Raw genomic sequence first — 19,982 nt, 5'->3', positions numbered from 1 at the left:
GTCTGCTTGCTCTGTACAGGTGAGCAGCTAGGCTGGCTCACCAACAGATAAACCTCCCAGCTGAGGGGAGAAAACAACAGAAGGATACCTGAAAGAATTGTATGGCTTGCTATTGAAGCGATATTTGCATAGAAGTAGCAACTTTTAACCCAAAGGATCACAAAGTATATTACGAACTGAAATTCAAACTGTCCTTTATCTGTCTCTGTGGAGCAATGTCTCTGGAGTCAGGCCAGAACATGTTGCCCTAAATGCACACACAAGGATCATTTGGCTCTTTTTCCTCCTTTTTCACTCCCAGCAGGGAAAGTCATCCATTGCCTGTGAAAGCTCAGAATTATGCTGAGATAAAAAGGATTCCCAAACCTCTTCTCAAATAAGAACAAAATAACCAAACAAACAAAATCCTACCACAAGGATTATAATGGAAACAGTAGCAAATATTGATTTTGGTGAGGTTGCGTAAGCAGTTTCAATACACAGGTGTTTAAATTGCATTGGGTAGGAGAAGTAATATTTCAAAGGCAAAACTAAAATCCTTAATTTAGTCAGTTAACTAGTAAACTACAGTACATTCTTCTCAAAAGGCAGAAACAAGTAGCAATTACTTTTTTCTTATTATTTTTGCAAATATAGAACTTATTTTCTCAAATTTGTATCTAAGTCTGAAATTTGTAGAATGAGAGGCATGTGGGACTATTCTATTTTTTTATTCCATTTTCTGAAACTGAAACATTTTTTAGGAGTTCACAGAAATAAGAAAAAAGGAAAAATATGCTATTACAAAGGACTGAGTTCACAGCCAGGAGTAAGCGAAAGGGGAAACACACATCCTCAAGTATTTATTTTGCAGTTGTGTAACAGCAATTCAAGAACCTGCCTCTCAGCTGAAATGTGCTGCTGGATTGTAGGAAGCAAATTACTTCAGCACTTGTAACAGTGTAAGTTTGGTGGTATTGTGGTATTCCATGAATTGCATGAATGGACACAGAGAAAGTTTCAGAAGTTAACATAGATGGTCAGCAAGCTCAGAAGGATGAGACACTGATCAGATGCATGGGTCTAAATGGCAATGTTGACACAGTTGGTCACTTTGATATGGAGAAATAATGTGAAATGGGGATAATGGACATGGATTGTGATTGTATGTGTCTGCTTAAGGAATGTGGGTATGGTGACTAGTCATGGGTGCGGTGACAACCACAGTTTTGAGGAGACGCCTGCCCCTCTTCCTCTAACAAAGGGGAGACGGGGAGACGCCTGCCCCTCTTCCTCTAACAAAGGGGAGACGCCTGCCCTTCTTCCTCTAACAAAGGGGCTATTTAAAAGAGAATAAGAAAAGATGAGAGACATTCAAATGCTATCTAGAGGGAGGGAGTGCTAAGTCTCCTTGCTGGAAAAGATTGGGTGGTCACAATCACCTGAAGAAGATCGGGTGGTCACAAGAACATGAATCACCTACAAACCTGCAAGACCACCACATTCCAGGAAACGGACTGATAAGCTAATTAACATACGAAGCGGGGTTTAGGTAACGAATATGTATAGGCGTTAGTTGAATATTCATTTGTTCATTGTATAAATGTGAGATGGTTCGTCACTTCGGGTATGCACGCTTGTGGAGGAGCGATCCCCCGTGCATCTGCGCGCAATAAACATACCTACTTTATAACTTTCGAGTTATAGAGTCTAATTCCGCACGTCAACTTGTGGGTTTAATTTTTTGTATCCTTCAGCATTTTAAACAAGATTATTCACTCCCGTAGGCAGCAAGGAAATATTTGATTTCAGATGCAAGACATGATACATTAATGAGCTGAAATGCAGAGATAACCCATATATAAATGCAAAATAAAAAGTTATACAATTGTGAAAGTAGGATAATTCTCAGAAAAATTATCTTGTCCATGTATGAAAAAACACTTATTCTGGCAATTTTTAAAATATTACGTAGTCTCATTCCCAAACTGTACAGTAATAGATTCATAGACCCAATACTGAAAAATCAGTAAGATGTACACTTAATCTCATTAAAGCTGGTAAAAGACAAGCATTATCTGAAGACAGGTTTTTTTTTTTTCTCCTAGTGAAATCTAATTCCCAGGAACTTTGTTGCCCCCTTAAGATAGGCAAGTTAAGTTGATAAAAATTAAGAAATAATTGGAAGTTTGGGGATAGATCCTTCAATACAATTTGATCTTAAACATTAGATTTTTTGTGCTGTCTGCACTGTATTTGGACCAACCCAGCTTTTGCACAGCTTTACACTTTTCTACATTCTCCTGTGTACTACAGTTGTATGTATTTGTCCCTCATCTTGAATAAGAAATCTTTATTTAAACCTTCAGAATCTTGTAACTTTTCCAAAACTTTCTATGCAGATTTCTCCAGGCTCATACTTGTCTTCTTGTGTAGAACATACTGTATTGTTTATCTACAATGTTTCCATTAACTCTAAATTAAATTACAGCTATCTTGATAAGGAGGTAGTTTCCTTTTCATTTTTTACAGTGCTAAGGAACTCCTCCTACATGGCAAGTACCACCTATGCCGCTATGTAATTTATCACTGAGCATTCAGTGGTCAACACACCTTCTAAAACAGCCACTTTGCCTTAGCATTTAGAAGCAGTTGCCTTTTAGCAGAACTATTGCTTAATAAATCTCACAAAGGCCCCTCAGAAGATTAGGAAAGGGAGTGTAGAAGGTTATTTAACATACTCTGCTTAGAGAATTTAGATAGCAGACTGTAATTATCCAAATTGGAATTTAGCCAGCAGATGAAGGCTAATAACAATATTCTGTGAAAAATACCATGCAATCTTTCAGGACCAGACATGCCAGCAACATCTCATCTGAAACATACCAACTGCAACAGCTCAGTGTCTCGAACTCTTTGCTTGGAATAGTAGTTCAGCTCAAATTCTAGAGAGAAAATGTTTCAAACAGAATGAGCACCATTTCCTGCAACTCTAGAAATGCATTTTTTAAGTCTGCTGTTAAAGTACTGAACAAACTTATCCTACCTCAGAAGTACCATGAAAAGCATTCTGATTCAGCACACAAAATATTTATCACTCTTCTGTGCAATGGAGAAGGCAACATGTACAGGCAGCCTCCAGTGTTTTTGGGGCTTGACCTAGTGAGGTTGGGCACTGACAAGTCAGATGTTGCAGGGCTGAGACAGATTCTTACCCTTCTTGCAATGGCTAAACCATGAGATACGGTGTCCAAGACTGGAGTTCAGAAATGCAGGTTAGGTCCTATATTCCATATACTTCATGTATGAAAGAAATTAATTTAACTGCCATTAACAGCAGCAAATGTGCTAAGAGCTGGGATTTCTGTGGGTTGCCAAGAGGGAGCTCTCAAGAGAGCAGCACACTGGAAACTGTCCATAGACTTGGACTCTTACTTCAGTTAGGCACCTCTGTGAAATTATGATTACAGGCCAGACTCTTTGTATTGATACTTCGTTCTTGGGCCTTCAACAGCTGGCCCAAACACTTTAAGTGGCTGAACTAATCTTTTCCGTATTGCACAGTAGCTACAGCTCTTGATCGCTGTCATCTTCTGGATCTATGATTTTGTATTCAAGCTTATGAAAGGAGGTTTGAGACAGGCAGAATATTACTCCCACTAAATGTCTTTGGTTAAAGTTGTCATCCAGGAAAAAAGAATTCTGGGTACAGATTCATTCATCAGCATAACTAATCCTTTCAAATTTAGTCACTGTCAACATGCAAGAACCTTTTAAGGCTCCCTATGATAGGTTATTAAAGAAAATAAGTTACACAGGACAGATAGAAAGATCCTTCTATGAGCTGGTGAAAGGATAAGAAGCAGGCTAGGGCTTAATGATCAATTAAAGAATCAAAAGTGGGGTTGCCCTAGAATCAGTGATGGGATTAGTTTTCTTCCACATCTCCATCCCCAATGGAGTAAGGAGTGTGTAGTGAAATTTGCAAGACTGGAGATGACTTTAAGATCCTTTAGGTAATCATATGATGCACCAATGTTAAGGAATTCCAGAATGTCCTCACAAAATGAGTTGGTGTGCAAATGCATAAATAGGTGTGTCTTAGAGATAGTGTGCATATAGGAAAATATATCTAAATGATACCTGCATGATGCTGAACTTGTAACTTGAAGTTTGAATCTCAGAGTCATCACTGACATTTCTTTGAAATCATCAACTTTGCGTTCCATGGCAATTGAGCTCCCAGTCTGTGAATGTTAAGCAGGATCAGGAAGAGTAAGATAAAGTGTAATTTATCCCCTACAGAAAACCCTGATGTACCCATATCTTGAGTGTGCCCGGAGTCCTAATCTCTACCTGTCAAGAAAGGCAAAGTGATATTAAAGAAGATACGGAGATGGGAAAATAGGTCATCTTGGAACTGAAGCAGCTGCTTTATAAGCAGAAATTAAAAATCCAGGACACTTTCTGGAGAAGGTGGCCGTTTGGAAAGAAGATATCAGAGAGGGTATATTCCTCTGTTTTCCCTCAAAATATTTTCTTCGAGCTTTGTCAGTCCTTGTGGGAGCCTTGGAGAAATAGATTTCATCCTCTCAGCACTCCAGAAAGGCCAAAAAAGCTAGAGGACATTCCATTTCAGTGACGGGCTACACCCTAGTCATGTGTGATAGTTGTTCTGCAGGGACAGCCGTGTACTCTAACTGTACCTGGTGCACAGAGGTTGTGTGGAGATGGAGTAAGGCTGTTATGTCTGAATCATCCATCCTAAGCAGTGTCTGCAGAGTAAATGCTGTCTAGTTTTTCAGGTGGTTATAGCCTGAACAAGCTGGGGAAGATTTTCATGGAAGGAATGAAAAAGACACTGAAGAAAAGGTCTTCTAGAGAAACTTAATGGAGTTTCTCAGTTATGGGGTTTCTAAGTTACAGCATCCAAATAACTATTTTTCTCTCATTTTCCTTATTGTACCACTTCATTTTCTGGAGAAGTTTTCAAAATGTATCATCCTCTATTGTTTTCTCCCCCCAGCGCAGAAGATTTTAGCACAGGTGTTCAGTATTAGGGTAGTGAAATATTCATTTCTGTATTTGTTGTTGGGATTTTTTGCCATGTCAATTCAATGACAGATTTCTTCTATGATAATTCCTCATTGCCATATTAAAAATTGTTGGGTTTATCTGTTTACTCATACCTTACCAGAAAGATGACTAAAAAAAGATTGAAAAATTGAGGTTAAATTAAACTTTTAAGCATCACTAGCTGCTTTTATGGTTCCACAGGAAATGCTATATGTTTTTTCAAATAATGTTTTTGTCACTGCTACCTCCGTAAGTAGATGTCTGGAAGAAAACAGCATTGCTACAATTCAGCATTTCCAACATAAAGTTCCTTTTTTCATCCTTTCAAGAATTTATATATTTAACTCCATTGTGAAAGATTAGACAGATAAAGAAGCTTTTAGTGGAATCACAATACAGGTAATTATGGGTCTGTCAGCATTTCCATTATGAACTCCATTTAGCATTAAGGGCTTAGCATTTTTCCATCATTTCAGAAAATGTCAAACTGAAAGCTGGCATGTAGATTAGCCGCCTGGATGCAAATTTGTTTACACAAAATATTTAAATCTGCTCAGCTGTTTTTGATTTAGAGATCCGCCAGAAACTTTAAACTCTCAGGGTTTCTCATGTGTTTCTGCCAACTTCTAGACTAAATCACAGTTAAAAAAATGTGATTAGTTAATAAACTGTTGACTCATTGTATTCTAATGTTTTGAAATTATTTACTTTAGGCTTTAAAATGGATTTTAGAATTTCTGCTCACCTTGCAACTTTAGTCTTTCTCTTGCCATCTTTATAAAAGAATGATGAGTTCAAAAAGGATTTGAAAACTATAATAAAACCTGATAGTAATCTTAAAGTTTGAAACATTTTTTTTAGGACTCACTTAACTACCATCATAAGACAGTGAACAGAAACGGACCAAAGCCCACAAGGTTTTTGGGAGTGTCAATTACTTAGCCCACTAGCTTTAATACCATTTTAGGGTAATGGCCGAAAAGAATCTGATGGAGTTCAACTGTTACAGTTTTTTAGTTTCATCACTTTAGTCCCACGCATGGTATGAACGGTTTTGTAGAGCTGTCACATCCTAAATAAACATTTCTGTATTGTAAGGGAGTATTTTGCTTGTTATAACAATCTGCTCTGTTCTACTAAAAGTCAATGACAAATCTTTTCATTTCAGTGGCAACAAGCTCTAAAATAATCTATTGGTAAATATTTCAGTAAGTTTATAATTGAATGGATGATCACTCTTGTTTAAAAATACACTTCTCACTTGAGAAGTAAGAAGCTTTGAAAGGAAACAGACACCAAGCAACATAAAATAGAAACACCATTAGAAACATTAATTGAGCCATCAATAGAAACAAGATTGAGATTTTAAAATATGGATATTTAAGTAGATACAGGGCATATTTAAAATACTGGTAAGAGATGGACAAACTGGAAAAATCATTGGTACAGCTTCTCAAAAAACGTACAGTCATGCACGTCTGTCAGACAAAAAGTAAGAGCCTAGCCCCAAGCAGTTTCTGAATTAAACCCAGGAAAAGCTGTGGTTGAAAAAAGATGGTGCAAATAAACAGTGCAAATGAAACATGGAGGAAGCAGATGAGCAGAAAATAATTGATCAATTAAATATATCCAAATCAGTTCGGCCAGAGGATGTTCACTTAACAGGGTACTATGTACTCGTTTAATAATGCAAAAAAACACCCCACTTTTAAGAACAAAGAAAAAGTTATCAGAAAACATCTCAGAGAGCATTAAAGCACAGCTGTATCTTCAGAAGTATCTGCAAATTCTTTAATGATGATTCAATGCTCATTGTATTGTGTAATACTTTTTAAAATAAATGATCCATTATCCTTATAGTTACCTCAGACTTCCCCTAAATTCTAGGGGGCAATTCATGTCTCCTTAATAATTGTAGACATTCCACAGAGCAGATTTTCTCCTTAACTGATATCGAGCTCAGTCTGATGCTTTAGATTAAACATTTGTGTTAACTCAGCTGTCAATGGACTGCAAAGAGGCAACTAGTACAAGCGGCCCCAAAGGGAGAAATTTGGAACAGTACCTTTCACAAGTCAGATACATAGTGAACTCTCCTGATTTCATTCTAATGCTCAAAGTCAATCTTGGATCAAGTGAGTAGCAGAATCCTTACAAATCTAGCTTTGTTTTACCCTACGTGATTTTTTTTTTCTCCTTTTCTATTTCTTTTGTTTGTTTTTATTATTAATTTATAATATTCTGTAGAATCCAGAGACCTGACTGTTCTGGTCATCCGAGAATGATGATATCAGTAAAGGATACAGTAACAATATTAGATCTGTAAAATTTCTCTAACCATATCACATTAATGGTTTAATTGCATACAATGGAACTTCAAAAACAGAGAAGATACATTTTGGATTTCCAAAATATACCAAGTAGCCAAATTTTAACCATCTGATTCTATAGTGTTTATTTATAAGGAAGTAGGGATTTTATCTTTAAGTTACTATTAGGTTTTGAACTTTTTAATCACGTGTTTTGAAGTTTCTTTGGGGTGAAGGGGTATTATTTTGGTTTCTGAAAAATAATCATATAGACAAGCACAACAGATTGAAGAAAGAAAACAAATATAACTTAAATTTCACTCTTCCAATCTTGCCTTCTTGCAGAGGATTTAAAATCCAAAGAACAGCCTGAAAAAGTTAGTAAGTCTAATCTATGACCGTAAGGCTGGGAGGACATTTCATTTCCTAACAGATTACCAGTCATTACCCTTACACGGTTATTACTTTGGGCCACAAAAGGACTTTACAAGTGACATAGAAGCTGAAGAGAACTTTCTATATTTTACTGCAGGCTTTATGTTTATTGGGACTTCTCCAGTGGTACTTGTGGAGTGGGAAGAGAGTTTGGGAAGGGAGCCCAGAAGTGCAGAGGAGGCTGGATAAATTTGGAAAAATTACAGGAGGTAGCTGATAAGCTAGAATTTGAGTGTAGTAAAAATATATAGCTAGAGCTTAGGAGAATGTTGTTTTGTTTGTTTGTTTGTTTTGTTGTTTTGTTTTTTTTTAATGAGTAGCTTAATTTAAACCTAGCTGAAATTAGTGTAGAAACTCATACAAATTTCAGTGACCTGCAACTGTAGTACTAGAGAGATTTAGGAACTTTGGAAGCATGTTCTTAGGATAAGTTATGGAACCAGGCATGGAGGAATCACCAGTGCGTTGAACTCATTCTGTATTAAACATTGATTCTGTTGCTCATTCCTATTTCAAATAAATAGCTTTGAGAAGCATAAGTTTGTCAGGATTTATACAAAAATCACTCTGTCTTATACAGTTTATTGGTGCAACTTTCCACTCCTGACAATGAAAATGCCAATAAAATATATTTCACCTATTTGTCAGGGGAAAGTTGTTATCCTTGCACGAGAAGACATGGGAGGTTCTGTTAACACTGTATTCCCTGAAAAACACGGAACTGGTATTTCTAGTCTAGTGTCTATGCTATTTTTTACTCCACAGAAAGAGGCTGAAAACTAAGCTTTCTCAAGAATGCTGAAGTACTTCAGTAGAAAATTGGGCCACTGAAGAGGTATAATAACATTCACATTCTTAAGGATGTCTGTTGTCGCAGCCCTCTCCAAACTAGCCAACTGCAACAAGGTCTTTTACCATCACATACCAACATACTCTTCATGCCAGTCCCTCTGCTGCCTTCCCAACCTCTTAACAGAACCAGCCACAGCTGCACCTTTTCTACATCAGCCAACCCACTGCCCCTGAAGCCAGCCCACAGCTGTATGTTATCAATATTAATTAACCCAGCTTCATTCCTCTACAATTCCCCCTTTTTTCTTTTTAACAATTCATACCTCATGTTTTTACCAATCATCACAAACTTCTTACAAATAAACTTCTCATATAGTCCTCTATAATTCCTATAAGGAGAATATGGTTCCATTTAAGGATACATAGAAGTTCATTAAATAGAATCTATAAAAACCTCTAAAGAAATATTCTCCCAAATGTCAGAGGTATGTTATTTTCCCAGGAAGGAGTTGCCAAGATTGAAATAAAGGATAGAGAGGTGATACTACCAAAGCCTCTGAAGCTAATAACTATGTGAATTGTGTGAGGGAAATTATTGGCCCCCTTCAAAAGATCTTGCAGAAAGGAGCAGTTACTGAAAAGAAGACTTCTGAATGAATGTGGTACATATCTGAATAGTAATGTGGAAAGGAGCAGGTTGGTTTTTTTTAAGTTGCAGACGGCGTGAAAAAACTGTGCACTGAGCAATCAGTTCCCCTCTTTCAGCTGTAAGAGAATATTTTCAAGCCCATCAAATGTAAAATGTTGATTTTTTTTTTCTTCTCAGTTCCAGTACCCTTTATTGAAGGGTCTGTATGAAGAAAAAATAATTTAGCAGTTTCATATGGAAGGATTTAATATTTAGTAAGTAATGTGAATGTTATGAAAATCTTACCTGTTTTTAGTAGTAGCCCTAAGAGGGAAGTATGTTGCCATGAGTACTGCTAAAACATTCAATTGATAAAGTACAATGTGTCATGTTACTTCAATACATTAGACTGATGAAAATTCTCTCCAATCAGATAGACACTTTTGTGAGCGCTATATTGATGTAAAGATTTTGGAGAAAACGTCCTGCCCTTTCATTATGAACTATATGTATTTCTTCTCTTGTGGTCATTAAAACTGCCACGTCATGCAACAGGAATTACTAAAGTCAGTAGCAGTAGTCATATGATTAAGGTGTGTCAGTTAGCATACATGTATTCAAGAGAAAACACAAGATGAGCATAGTCATGATTTAAACATAGATTCTTTTTGATAGCACACACAGCTACAGATGCCTGCTACCAGAAGTGCTGGTGTGCACACACACTTCCATGTATGTGTGTCTCTGCTCCCACACACACGTGGAGATGCAAGAAAAAGCCATCTTTTACCACAGAGCTGATTGACTTGACTATGTGAGGTGGCCAAAGACCTATTCTTTTCTTCCTTCCACTTTTGGTTAACCAGGTAGGCTTTCTACCCTGTCAGTCAGGGTTTGGACACTTGTTTTCCAGAATATTTTAGTTCTTATGATTTTGACGCAGTATATTACATGGTTTTAGACTCTGAGACAGTGGCAAATACAAAGAACATGCTAGTAGAAGATGAATACAATAAAATTAACATGGAAACTTCTCTGGTTTTCTGCTTTGGTTTTGCTAGCTAATTCAGCATTTTCAAATGTAACTACATATCTGGAATATATGATAATCCAATAAAAGTAAAACCAAATTGAATTAATAATTAAATTGGAAAGCATTCTAAACTGAAATCTATTTTCTCAGTTCCTCCCAGTTCCTCTGCAGCTATTAGCAGCCTTCCGCAAATTCCTAAATGTTTTAGTGGAGGAAAAAAATTTAATAAGGAATATTGAAACCAGGTTGTGAATTAGCTGTAATTCAGCATATGTCCTGACAAAAAGCATGACTATTCTGTGGTTTTAAGGACCACAGCTGACATTGTGTTAGCATACTACCATTACACTGAATCTAGTGGACTGATCACCAGAAGTGCTGACATGATCATCACGAAGATGTAGAAAGATAGAGCGTTTTCTGACTGTATTCAAATACATAATTTATTTTCCTTAAACAGAATCATAAACAATTTAGTTTTGTAATCTTTAGGTTTATAATGCAATGTGAGTTTTCAAAAAAGCACTTCTATTGAAAATTTCTAGTGTACTGTGAAACACATAGCTTTGTTATAATTTGTATTTCTGAGTCGAATGAAATATATGTACAGAAAACTAATTCAAAACTCAGTATGAAAAGAAGCAGAGGCAAATGTACTTTCAAAAGTCCTATTCTGGACTGTCTTGTAGCTTTCAATGGGCTCAACAACTGGCAGTTTAAAAACACATTTTATATCCTGTATTATATCTTCCATTCACCTTTGAAGCAAAGCTGATATACAGAAGCAAACCCGCAACTTTTAGCATAGACTTTTAAAAGATTAGCTTTAATTAGACTAAGCTTTGATTCCCAAAGACTGCACAGCAATCTAGAAAGCTAAATATAGTAGAATGTGAAGTTTTCCTTCTGGGTCAGATTAAATAGTGGAGGAAAGGTTTTGTAATTCAAGTAGTTCCATCTCAATGCTATGTTGAAATAAGAAGAATATCCATACCCTGCATTTATGTAACTCATTTTAGCTGAAGACTCCAAACTTGCAGATATCCACTCGCTGGGTCTGAAAACAGTTCTATAAAAAGATAATGATCACAGATCATTTTAACTGCCACCAAAATACAGCCACCTCTGAGATGTGATATGTCAGCCTCTTTAAATGATAATACCAGTATTAAAATAAAACAGAAAATGGCACAGAAATATCTATTCCGTATTTGAAAGGTGATTAGAAGTTTTCATTCTACCAAAACCAGTTTTATAGAAACTGCATTTGGTAAAAATTCCCTAAATCAGGGGGAATGAATAATTGTATCCGTTAATGTGCTAGGATCAGTTTTTATTAGTGTTTTTAGTAGCGGGTGTTTTTTCTTTTCATCAGGCTTTCCTCCTAGCTATCTGCTAGCTGTCACTACTTGTACTCTTGTTTTGTTAGTGAAATCAGTTATGTGTTATGGTAGAACTTCCTTCTGAGGTTGGGAATACACAATAAATTAAGAGGTCGTGGATAGTTTAGGAAGCACATACATTTCAAGTGGTTACCTGTGCCTTTGTAAGGTAACAATGCAGTCTGTTGAATTTCTCAGACCGAAATACATGGATATAATGTCTACATGTGCATATTCTATATGCATGTGTACATATATGTGTATACATAGTTCCATGAGAATGAAATCAAACTAGTTACAATGCATAAAGATAAAAAGCTAATAGGATATGTAAATATGGGAAACAGACAAAATAAAATTCAAGGTCAGAAGCAGTGATTCATCATCTGTATAATCCAAGTAATTATTCAGTCATTGCTGCTTAAAGCCTCCAGATTCCTTTCGTCCTATTGCTAAGATAATCTGTGTTATTTACCAGCCTCGGGAGGTGAGAATTCATCATCCTGTGAATCCTTCCATGGTTAAGTTACATACTGTTATTCACTTTATTTCTATGACACAATGTGAGTATGATACATTACACTATGATACACTGTGTAGAATCCAAGGGAAAATGAGCAGTCTATATCTGTGCTGGTTGCATCCCACCTTGCTCTTTGACAATACAACTCTAGGAGAGGACCTGTCCTGGTGGGATGCTTTGTATGCCGTTCCCCAATACTCTGGGGCTTGCTCTTGAGTTACATGGTTCCTAAATTCATAAACATATCCATCTAATGTTTCAGACACTGGGAAGGAGATGATGAATTTCCACCATTTCTTTCTTTGACATTTACAGCGGTATTCAGCACTTGTAATGCCAGAATTATGGAGCCATAGTAAATTTTATGTGATCTGTAAGAACAAGGCAGTGAGACCATGAACACAAATCTGCCCGGGCAAAGTAAACATCTAGAAAAACCTTATACGTCTCTCTGTGTGTGTGCATGTTTATTTAAAAAAAAAAAAAATCTTCCTTGTAGTAGTCCGATATCCTTGTCCATTCCATTTCCCAGAAGAAGAACTGGGTGTTGGGAAGCAGATATTCAACATTTCCTAATGTTTTGTTAACAAAACACTAGTTGTTTTGTTGGGTTTTTTTAAGAGGCAGGTGACACCCTGTATGTTACATGTCATGCACTCTTCTGTTTAGGTCCAACATAATTGCCAATTTTTGTCCCTTGAAATTTTGATAAATGCAAAGATTGTCTCTTTTTGTAGAGAAATTGTATGACTTCATTGAGAAGGAAACATTCTTCTGCAAAGTTGTTTGAAAGGCATGTGTTTAAAGTTCGGAAGAGTTCTGGGATTTGGCAATAAACCTTAGAATGAAAATTATTCAATCAAAATGGTTAGGTAAGTTCTATAGCCTTGTAATAACTACTTTTATCATACACCTTTCTGATTTGTTGCTTAAATACTGCTTTTTCAAATACCTCTGTAATAAGATCTGCTGTAAAATTATAGAGGTCTAAGAAAAAACCCAGCAACTTAGACAAAATTGTCTGTTTTCTGACTGCTCTTTCCTGGGAAATTGCTTTGGAGTTACTGGTAAACCAATGTCCTGCAAAGGCTTTGTCCAGAAATACAAGCTGAATGATACTCATCAGCAAGAAGTTGAGTCTGAGATGTCACAGCCCCATTGAATTAAAACTGAAGTTTTTTGTTAGTGGAGAAGGAAAAAAACCATTATTTGCAGCAGATCACAAAACCTTTCCTATTCCTACCAATTGCAATTTATCAGATTCTGTAGAATTAACATTTTACATAAAATTGTAAGTTATTTTATAGATGTTTTGCTTTGGCTTTACTGTCTGTGTCCCAGCATTGTAACAATGGACTCACTTGGCCTTGCTTCAGAGGTGCTAACTAGCTCCCCAGGCTCTTACTGGAGCCAGCTGAAATCAGAAATGCTCAATACCTCTGAAAATCAGGCAGTGTCCAAGACACTTGCTTTTGAAAACAGGAAGGATACAAGGCTCCATTATTCTTTATAATCTTTTGTCTCTGGAAAGGGTGTTGCAATCATGCAAACTGAACCATTTCTACAGGATATTTCAAAGTATTTTAGAATTTTTCTGAAGAGTTCTGTGGTTTTCTTTCTCTTTGCTAGATCCATGTGCATTCAATGGATAAAAATCTCAAATTTTGGGGGTTGACCTATGTAGCATATCAATAATACTGGGTATAATAAAGCCAATTTTATTACAAGCTGTCATACTATTCAGTGCTTTCAGCCAGATGAAAAGTGTAAAGGATGGAGTATGTATATGAATGCAATAGTGGGAAGGGAAGGGAAGGGAAGGGAAGGGAAGGGAAGGGAAGGGAAGGGAAGGGAAGGGAAGGGAAGGGAAGAGCAAGGCAGCAGGAGGAGAAGGAATAGATGAATGAATAAAGCACAGGGCAGTCCTTGCCTCTTAAAACATGATGTTCCAAAAGCAGTTTCTAGCTCAGGAGACCCACACCTGCTGGCTGCTGAAATCTGGGGTGATGTGCTAGCCACTCTGTACTTGCTGTGTTTCTCCTCTTTCCCTATACTGCTGCTAACACTCACCATTGGAGATAAAGGCCACTAAGCTAGATGGGCAATTGATCCTACTTGACCTGTTCCTCAAAAACAAACAAACAAGATCCCACAAACAAACAGGCAAACCCCCAGGTAGACTCCAAGTTCCTGCTATGTTTATTTCACAGGATTTTTGGAAAAGGAGGGGTTTGAAAGCACACCCACGGAATTCTTTAGGTCTCGTGGGCTGGTGCTTGCACGTCGACATGTTGGTAATAGAGTTGAAGGTACAACCTGTCCCTCTTCTGTCTGTGTGGCTGCCTAGAGCCCCCGGCCCGCTCCTGTGATGAACGGGCTTGTGCTGAGGGGGTGGGAGCCTTTTCCAATACGTTAAACAAACCAGCCAAGCACCATAATGCCCTCTCAGACTTAGAAACAAAAGACCTGCAGGAGTCACCCAGCTAAAACAAGCAAAGTCAAACGACAGAAGGCGGTATTAAGGACTCCCGGGAGGTGCAGCTGCGAAGGCCGGTGCCAGTGCCGGCGCGGACGGAGCCTGCCGGCGGGCTGCCACCGCTCCGTGCCGGCACCGCTCCGGCACCGCCTGGCGACTGCTGCGTCTCGCAACAAAAAAAGCGGAGCCTGCAGGCGACATTCCTCTGTGCCCTTTGCGGGTCCCTAATGCCACCGAGCAGGGGAGAGAGAGGCGGCCCCCGCTGATGCTGCTCAGAGGGTGTTGTGTGCTTCTGCATTTTTACCCCGCAGAAGAACAGGAGGAGGAACCGTGCGCTAAGCATAGCGGAGCCTTGTTTGAGCTCTGGACTGAGGAAGGGCGGGGGCGTGAGAGAGGGTAACTTTTGTCTGCAACCCTGCAGAACCGTGAAGCTTGAAAAAAATCGCTGAGGTACTGTGCGCAGTCCGCTGAGCAGAAGCCCCGCGTTACCTGCGGGAGCTTACGGTAAAAGAGGCACTGTAGGGGAGCTGAGCGTGTGCGGAGGAGTTGACGAGGAAGGACGACGTTATCCGTTCTCTGGTCAGCGTCTCCCTCCACCCCTGCGTGCGCATGAACACACGCAAAAAACACACAGGCACGAGGATGCAGCGGCGGCAGCGACCTTCTGGGAACGAGGAAACATGAACCTGCTGTCACTCGCCGTGTCCGCCCCGGGGACAGAGCGGGCACCGCGCCGCGCCCCCCGAGGGAAGCCAGCCGCCAGCCGCTCCATAAGCCGAGTGACAGGGACGGAGGCGGTGGGGAGGTGCTGGCGGAGCCTGAAGGAAGCGGGATTGAGGTGGGAGTAGGGGAGAAGGGAGACTGCAGAGGTGGCTGAAGGCAGCAGGGCACGCCTTGTCCCTGATAAGATCCCCACGTGCCAGGTACCTACCCACTGGAAATGGAAATCCTTTCCATTTTCTCATTGCTTCTTCTGTCAGCGAGCCGTTTAAAGTCTCACTGCTTCATCTCCCTTTTATTTTGTAAGCTACCCTTGTTCCACTTGACACAACTGCAACAGGGGAACAGAAGAACGACAGCAGAGGCAAAGCTTCATTTGAGCCAGGCACACAGAAGAGCAGACCTTGGTGCTCTCTGGTCTCTGTCTTGGAGTGACAACTAAACAGAGGACATGGAGGAGTCTTGTGCTCTCTGGTCGTTTTGTCTGATTTCCTTTCTGGTTTGCTTCCACAAACAGACCACTAGCATTGTCTTTTTTTGGTTTTGTTTGGGGTTTTTTTGGGGGGGTGGGGTGGGTGGGTGGTGGTGGTGGTTGTTTTGTTTTGTTTGTTTTGGGATTGGGTGTTTGTTTTTGGGGTTTTTTTGGGGTTTTGTTTGTTGGTTTGGTTTTTTTTGGTTGAGGGAGGTGCCAAACCAAAGAGGACCAGGTATCAATGATTTCTCTCCTAAATCACAGGGACCAAAATTCACTGATGCTGCTTCATTTTTACTGCCTCCCCCCCCTCCCCTTTATCCCCTCTCCTCCCCTTTCTGTAAGGGAGTTGGGTGGTGGAAGTTTCCACTCCTTCCTCCAAGCTTGATTTGTCTCTCGTGTGCCTAAATGGCACTTCTAATTCCTCCCGCGGTCAGAGTGAGGGAGATAGGGGAAGAAGCTTTTCGAGGGGTCTTGCACATCTAAAGGGAAGAGCACAGGATCCATCATCACTGCAGCTGGCCAGGAAAAACCCTGCTTGGCATTTTCTAAGGGTTGGGGTTTGGGGTTTTTGTTTGTTTGTTTGTTTTAATGCATTCTGTGCCTTCTCTCACTCATCAGTGTTGCCATTTCTTTGCTTTTTTCCTCCATGTCCATACAAGGAAGATTTTGTTGGAGATTGATCCATGGCGTAATGGGATATTGTGTAAGCAGTTAAAGATTTTCGTTGAAGAAGATACAATTCCTCTTTACTTAGCTCTTTCTACCATCCCTTCCCCAGCAGTTCTGACAATTTCCTTCCTCCCATTTTCTCCTGCTTTCTTCTTCCTTTTCTAACACCTCCCAAGTCTTGTTGCAAGGTTCCAAAGAGGCACAACTTTATAGATAAATGTGAAGATTTTTTTTTGTCTACATGGATATATACAAGGAGTGCATAACTAGTCAGATATTAGCATGGTTCTGTAAGCACCCTGGGATAGTCTGACACCTGTAACAGTGAGATCTGTGGATTGAGACCAGAGAAATGGCAACAGGACAATCACAAAAGTAGGAAAGGTCTGAGAGGCAAATATCAAGCAAAGCTGTGGAAATGGTCTGGATGACAGGAACCTCAGCAACAGTTTGGGTGTTAGGATGTGGTGCTAGACTATTCAGTAGAGGTGATTAAGCAAGGAATGGTATGAGCTGAAGCTTGTGGAGGTGGAATGTGGTGAAAAGGCCTTGCCACGCAATGGTAGAGCAGATGCAGGATCTGGGGAGTCACCTTGCTTTCAACATCTGGGATGTTTTAAATGGGCAGGTATTCATTCATTGTTTGCCTCTGCCAAGGTTTCTGGGAGCAGAAGCCTGTGCTGACACAATGGGAATGTAAATCAAGGTAAAATGTGTTCATTCATGGGAGTGGGGAGAGAACTAAATATAAAATCCCAGAATAGATGCAGTGCTGCAGTGAGTCTAAGCCAGCTCTGTGGAGCTTGGCTGCCTAAAGGAACCAGCATCTAGGATGTAAAACCCGACCTAGTGCATTTGCAGTGGCTGGGAGGACCCCTCCCCAGTCCAAGGGAAGTCTACGGAAACTGCCAGGGTCGGCATCTGGGAAGCTCAGGCCCTGACAATAGAAACAGCTTCACATCATCTCCCTGGGACTGTACGTGGACAGGAAGAGAAAAGGCCAATTTTGCAAAGGCCGTTTTTCCTCCTTTTCTTGGGCTGTCCTAGGTGCTTCGCTCCAGCTTTTTCCCTCAGCATCCATTGTTTTTTCCTTCTCCCGCCCCCAAGGGCAAGCGAAGCGGCTTCTCAACAGGTGCCGTGGAAACTTGCGCTGCTCCCGCAGCCATAGCCACGCGGGGAGACCCGCCCGCCTGGAATTTTGTAGGATGCTGCCGCCCCGCGACTCGCTCTCGCAAAGCAGCTGCGCCGGCAGCGGCGCCGGAGCCGCCCGCTCGCCCCAGCGCCTCCGCACCGCGCCCGCGGAGCGGCACGGCGCCTCTCGCAGCCAGCGCGCCCGGGACTGCAAATGACCGCACCTGGCACGGAGAATGCGTTAACGACAGGGGGCTTGAAGCAGGGGAAAGAAATGCCCCCAAAGCCCCGGCCGGGTTGGTCTTGATGGCAGACCTTCTCCAGAACGGGGCAAAGGCAGGGAGCAGCTCGCTTCGATAGATGCGAACATAGAGAAGCTGCCTGTAATTAAAATGTGCATTAACGTCGCAGGCAAGCCCCTTCCCCTCGGATCCCCGGTGTCAGGATAACGTGGGATGAGGCAAAAGCCCTCGATACCCTCGCCGTGCAACACGAATTATCTTTTCCACGCGATGCAAATGGGAGGACAAGCAGCGGCAAAGCTCCACAATAAACCGTTTCATCCAAGGCAGAGCCAGCTCGGGAAGGCACGCCTTTGAATGCCGGGTCGTCGTCCCCCCCCAACACACCTCCTTCCCACCCGTGCAGGCAACCTCCGTAGGCGATAACCAAGTCTAAAAACTCGGAGAGGATCGATAATGTCTACTAAATATTCAGGGAGTGTATGAGTGTGGCGGGGAGGAGGGACGAGGATGAGGAGGGGGATAAAAGGGTGATTAATCAGATATTAATCACTAGCCACAAACAAGGGGAGATTATTTCGGGTAGGCAGCCGACTGTGGGGAGTTGCAGAATAGATCCTTTTACTGAAGGCACGCGTGATGGGATCAGCACTTCACCGTTTAGAGATGCCTGTGTAATTTTGAAGGTGCACATTATTCAAGCCACATATTTCTTCTTTTCTCTGTCTGTCTCTGCAAGCACAGACTTAGCGGAGATATTTACGCCGCTAACTAGAGGTTTCCTTTTTTGCTCCCCTTTCACGAACACAGAAGCAGAAAGCAAGCAAAATAACCCCTTCCACTGAAAAAAAAAAAAAAAAAAAAGGACAAAAAAACCCGACCCCCAAACCTCCCCACATACATCACGGGAAAGGGACCAGCGGCAGACCATGCCTTCAAGGCTGAATTGCTAACGTACGTTTTCCACAGCCAGAGAGCCCTGCGTGCATACAAACAGCTGAGCGTGAAGCGCATTTCGGGCTGTGAGACGGCTACGCACACGCCGGGCTCCTCCGTAACTTTCCCCACGCAACGGGTTAAACTAATAAGTGCATCGATACAGGCATTCCCGCAAAGAGCTCGCTGCTCGACCGAAAAGCAGAAATGTAGGTAATCCCCCCGCCGCCCGTGTCGTGTCGTGTGTGTGTCCCCCCCCCCCCCCCATCACCTTACAAAAGTCATCCGGTGGGATTTGCTTGAATATACACTAGTTAGGGGCTATATGAACCAACTCACGTCTCCGTTTGAGCATACTGCAAGAATATTTATTGAGCCCCAGCTCAGTCACTGCATTGAACGCCAAGCCTGGCAAGCAAATACATTTCCTATCTCCGAAGAGAGCTCTCTGAATCAACTCCTTCTTTCCTCCCCGCTTTAGCGATCATTTATATCTTCCCATCGCAAAGTACCCAGGGTAAAAAAATGTAAAATAAGAGATAAATATATTTTGAAATACACCTTGGTATAAGGCGAGAGCTTGCAACGCCCTGACCGAAAGCAAACGGACCCCTGAAAATATACCCCTCAAATACTACCCTACCTTTCACACACGAAACCATCAATAAAAAGACGAGGTTCCAAAATGTAAATCCACTTTTAATCTCCATTTTCTTCACCAGGATGAGGTCCAGCCGGCCACATTTAGTACATCCCCTTTCCCAAAAGTCTCCTAATTTCGATTCCTTTGCACGGATTTCCCCTCTGCAGATTCCTTTCATATTATTCTTGCGAGCTCCTAATTCCTGTTCCTTGGCCAGGCGCAGCGGAGTTGTTGCTGTTGATGGTGCGCGGTCACAGCTCGGAGTGAATGGTGTTTCTGGGATACCACAGCAACCTTGACGAGGACTCAACCATCTCTCCAACGGGGGCACAAAGTCTCAGCTACTCTCGATCGTGTCTTTTCCTTCCCCCCACCCCCCCCCACCCCCACTGCCTGCACAGCCGAAACCCACCACAACCCCAGCTCGTCACAGCATCCGCCAAGAGCCTCGGAAGAGCATCTTAAAGCTCAGACGCTCCCTCCGATAAACTCCAAACAGTATTTGCAATTGAGATTCTCCCCCCGCCCCCCCG

General features: G+C 41.1%; 1 protein-coding gene across 2 annotated transcripts in view; it reads right to left on the bottom strand.

The window, feature by feature from the left end:
- The window catches only part of CSMD3 (CUB and Sushi multiple domains 3), a 720,137-nt gene extending 700,382 nt beyond the window's left edge, over nt 1-19,755 (bottom strand). The window contains exon 1 of one of the 2 annotated variants that reach the window (XM_037381737.1): nt 19,450-19,755. In XM_037381737.1, the coding sequence (XP_037237634.1) occupies nt 19,450-19,627 (178 nt within the window). In that variant the 5' untranslated portion in view covers nt 19,628-19,755. The remainder of the gene's footprint in view (nt 1-19,449) is intronic. The other variant, XM_037381738.1, reaches the window with a different exon arrangement.
- Nucleotides 19,756-19,982: the final 227 nt, after the last annotated feature.

This window comes from Falco rusticolus, chromosome 3, assembly GCF_015220075.1.
Source record: "Falco rusticolus isolate bFalRus1 chromosome 3, bFalRus1.pri, whole genome shotgun sequence".
Lineage (NCBI taxonomy): Eukaryota > Metazoa > Chordata > Aves > Falconiformes > Falconidae > Falco > Falco rusticolus.
This window is presented reverse-complemented; position numbering and strand designations above follow the sequence as displayed.